Raw genomic sequence first — 4065 nt, forward strand, 5'->3', positions numbered from 1 at the left:
CCAGAGAGGGTTCTTTTAGACTCACTGGAGAAGTCCCAGACGTGGAGGATGTATTTACACTAATGATGCTTTATCATCAGTGAAAGCTGGGACAGGCAAACTGTTCTTGGTGTAGGCAGGACTGCATTCACAGTTTTTAGCAGTAAAGCAAGATCATTTCCTGTGGAAGGAACAAGTGATCTCAGTAAATGGGAACTGCCTCTTTATAACTTGCAATATTAGGGACTTCAGATAGTATAGCTTTGCCCATTGGAAATCGCATCTCTTCATCCCCTCTGCTCCCTGCCCCCATCCCATTTCCTCTTGGCCTTAATGATATAAGTCTGGTCCCTCAGGCTGAGTATTGCAGTTTGTTGATGGATGCCCTGACAGTAATATCAGAGGTTTCAGTTCCTCCTTGGAGGAGGGCAGAGGGCAGATACACTTGTCCAGCACAGATGATGTTCCCCTACCCAGCTCCTCGTATGTTTGGGGTCAGTGCATTAGGGCACGATGAGTGCTCCCTGGTGATGGCACTGGCATGGAAATCCTGTCTTGCTAACATGAGCCATGGTGTAACTCCACTACAGACACCTGTATGAATGAAGGATCAAGCCCAGTACATATATGAGTATAGAATAAACATCAGTACAAACCAAAACCAGTACAAACACCCCTGGATATGCCTCATCCACATTGTCCAGTGCTATACCAAATTCAAACTGGATTGCATATCACAAACATCAGCTATTTTGTCTTTATTTCATTGCTTTTAGTCCTCATACAACTATAAATCTAGCATTACACCTAAAGAAAGAGCAAACTACAGCCATTCACTGGATAACAACATTTTAAACACTGTGAGACAGCTGGTACTGTTAAAAACATGACCCTGTTATAGGCTCTCATTATTGGTGTCTACTTGAAGGAGATATACACTATAAAATACAAAGATAAAAAGCAAAGGGCTATTTAGATAGATGTTCAGCTGAACGCTGCTAGCATCAAATTGGTGGCACTGAAGAAAATGGGAACAGACAGCACAGCCTCTGGATTAAATGTGTGCACATTATGGATCTGCTAAGTCTTTGTCTTTACAACGTACACTTTAAATCAAAGCAACAGGGAAGTCAGTACTGATTGTTCTTGGAGATATATTTTACCTTCAGGCATTGCTGTTTCCCAGAGGAGCGTGAGCAAGAACGTATGTCTCTGTGCAGTGCTGACTGCTTGTGGACAGGGATCTCCCTGAAATCCTCTGGAACCGATTCCTCCTTTGGAAGTACCCACTGCTGCTGCTAAGGGTCCGCTGTCGGTTCTTCAGGTACTCTCTGTAGTTTTTGGTGAGCAGGGTGTAGAGGAAGGGGTTGATACAGCTGTTGCTGTAGGTCAGGCAGGTTGTCAGATAATTAATGTTCTTCATTACCTTGGGAGATAAAGGGAAGGATTCATAATACTGGAAGAGGAGCTGCCATATCCAGAAAGGCAAGAAGCAAGCCCAGAAGACCAGCACTATTGTGAAGATTAAATAGAGCACCTTTTGATTTGGCAGCCGCTTGGTCTGCTTGAAGGATGCTGTTTGTGACACCCAGTATATCTTAGCTAATCGGATGTAAAGGTAGCCAATGATCATGCCTGGTCCCACTATGCTGGTACCAAAAAGGATGGTGAGATAGACTTTGTAGGACAGTTTGCTCCAAGTGGGCAGGCAAATGCTTTTGTTGTCCCTTTGCACCAGCTGGATCATGATGAGCATTGGGAGAGTGAGCAGCAGTGACACCAGCCAGATAACAACAGCAATGGCCTTTCGGTAACTCTTGGACCTCTTGACAGTGTCCAGGGGCTTCAGCACAGCAAAGTAGCGCTCTGTGCTCATGACTGTGAGGGTGAAGATGCTGGCGTGCATGGTGAGGAAGTCCAGACTGAACAAGATGCGACAGCCAATGTCCCCAAAGTACCATTTCTGAATGAAGTAGGTCCCAACAATGAAGGGGATGGTGAGAAGGTAAAGCAGGTCTGCCAGCGCAAGGTTGATGATGTAAATATACATGGAAGCAGATGACCGCAAGTAATGGCACATCACTAGCAGGGTGTAGACATTGCCTGTCACCCCAATCACACACATGAGGGAGAGGATTGTCCCAATGGTGCAGATGGCAATCATGTCCTCCATGGAACCGTCAGCTGATGTGCCATCCCTGGTGGCATTGGCAGAGACATTGGGTCTGATTCTGAAGAGGCTGCCCTCACTTGTGTCTGCCACCATGTAGGGGGTTGCAGAAAAGTGGGTCTCCAGCTCATCAGTTAGAGACATCCTCCCGGCCTTTAAATTCCAGAGGCTTTGCTCATGCCCCAGGGGTCTGAAGGTCTGTTCTCTCTGCTCTGAGAAACGCAGCTGCTGGGAGAGGGTGAACCATTTCTTAGCAGGGTCTCATCCAAGGAAGATCTGCATTTGCCCCTGGAGAAAAGACATCAGAAACCAACACATTAGAAATCAGCCAGAGCAACACAAATTATCATGTAGAAATTACCTGTCCCTGAGTGCCAACCATCTTCTGCCCTGAGGCCATTTGTGTAAGGTTCATGCTCTCATTACAAGAGCACAGCTTTGATGACTGACATGTCATAGTATGTCCAAGGAAAAGAGACAGAAGAGACTGTGTGGATCATTGGAACCACTTGGTGTAATCCGTGAAATTAATTTGGGCTTGGAGAAAAAAGTGTTCTTCCTAAATTCATAACGACAACTTACAGACCCAGCAGCGTGTTTGCTTAAACCTCTTTGCTAAGCTCTTCACTCTGAAGGAATAAAAGTCCCCCAGAAAGGGTAAACAGACTTTGGATTTACCATTTGCAGCCAAGTTGTTGTAAGTGATCCATTCAAAGTCTTGTCCAGCATTTCTACAGTGTTTTCAAAGAGCACTTTCTCTTGAGTGAGAAGCCTCTGCTATGTCCTGACCTGCAACTTCAAACTGTGTATGAATAATAGAGAAAAAGTGCACTTTATAAAGCAAAGTGTAGGTTTCACTGTGGGTTTTATATGCCTATAACACAGGGTTTTTTCATGCTTTCTGTCAAGTGTGATCCCTCAGGATCTTCATGTGTCCATGCCCAGATCTATTTCAGACAGATCTGTCTGTGAACCTGTCTAAACAGCCTTACATAGGCAGGTGTGAGTTGCTCTGCAGCACATTAGGCAGGTATTCCCTCTTTGTACACAGGAGCTTTTGGTTAGCTCCAGCTCAATACTCTACAAATCATGACTGTGTTGCTTTGAATTTATGCTGGCTCTGGGTGCAGGCAAAGGGAGATCAAACGTACCTGAGAGAAACATTCCAGAAATAGCTAAAATGCACAAATTCTAAGGCGTACCAAAAGCCTGTGCCGACCTGAAGGTCACTGCACACAGAAGTGTGTTTGCACTGTGTATTTTACTCAGATTATCTCAGGAAAGTGCTGTGAGAAAGGAAGCCGGACCGCCTCATCCTCACAGGGCTCAGCAGGCAAAATCTTCCCTCTGCCTCATTGTGCTGGGCAGGTTTGGTTTGATTTGTCCTGGGAACTTACAGCTTTTCCCAGTGACTTCAGTGTCCCTTTGCCTCTGCACCAGCTCTGAGTCCTTTGCACCTCTGCTCCCATTAGCTCCTTGGCAGCAGGATTACAGCAGCAGGCCCTCCTCTACTGTCTTTGTGCCAAAGACCCTGACAGGTACCTCTGTAGCACTTGAGGATGGACAGTGTTCATCCTCTTCATGACTTGCCCTCACCTTTTCTTCTTCCCATTACCAACTCCTGCTGACAATGGGTGCTATGGAGATGTCATGCAACACCTCTGGATAAAAGAGCAATCCAGTACAGAGGGGGATTTTTCCTTGCTTAAAACTGGGATAGAGGTGCAAACAAAAAAAATAATACACAGAGAGCCCACCTCCCACCCATGTCCCTTCAGTGCAGATATCCAAAGGGAAAGATGAAAGTTCTTCAGTGGCCAGTGCTCCTTAAGGATGTAACTTCTCTGGGCTGGTCTCCAACAGCTTCACCAGCATCTTGGCTTTCTTGGACCTTGAACCCCAATCTGCCTCCTCCC

The 4065-nt window shown here is 45.9% G+C and overlaps 1 protein-coding gene across 1 annotated transcript; it reads right to left on the reverse strand.

Moving 5' to 3' along the window:
• Positions 1–768: 768 nt before the first annotated feature.
• LOC101880914 (urotensin-2 receptor) lies at positions 769–2304 on the reverse strand. Its single transcript, XM_005144220.4, has one exon. It carries the CDS (start codon positions 2291–2293, stop codon positions 1145–1147), a length of 1149 nt encoding a protein of 382 aa, XP_005144277.2. The 5' UTR covers positions 2294–2304; the 3' UTR covers positions 769–1144.
• Positions 2305–4065: the final 1761 nt, after the last annotated feature.

The sequence above is a fragment of the Melopsittacus undulatus genome, chromosome 11, assembly GCF_012275295.1.
Source record: "Melopsittacus undulatus isolate bMelUnd1 chromosome 11, bMelUnd1.mat.Z, whole genome shotgun sequence".
Taxonomy (NCBI): domain Eukaryota; kingdom Metazoa; phylum Chordata; class Aves; order Psittaciformes; family Psittaculidae; genus Melopsittacus; species Melopsittacus undulatus.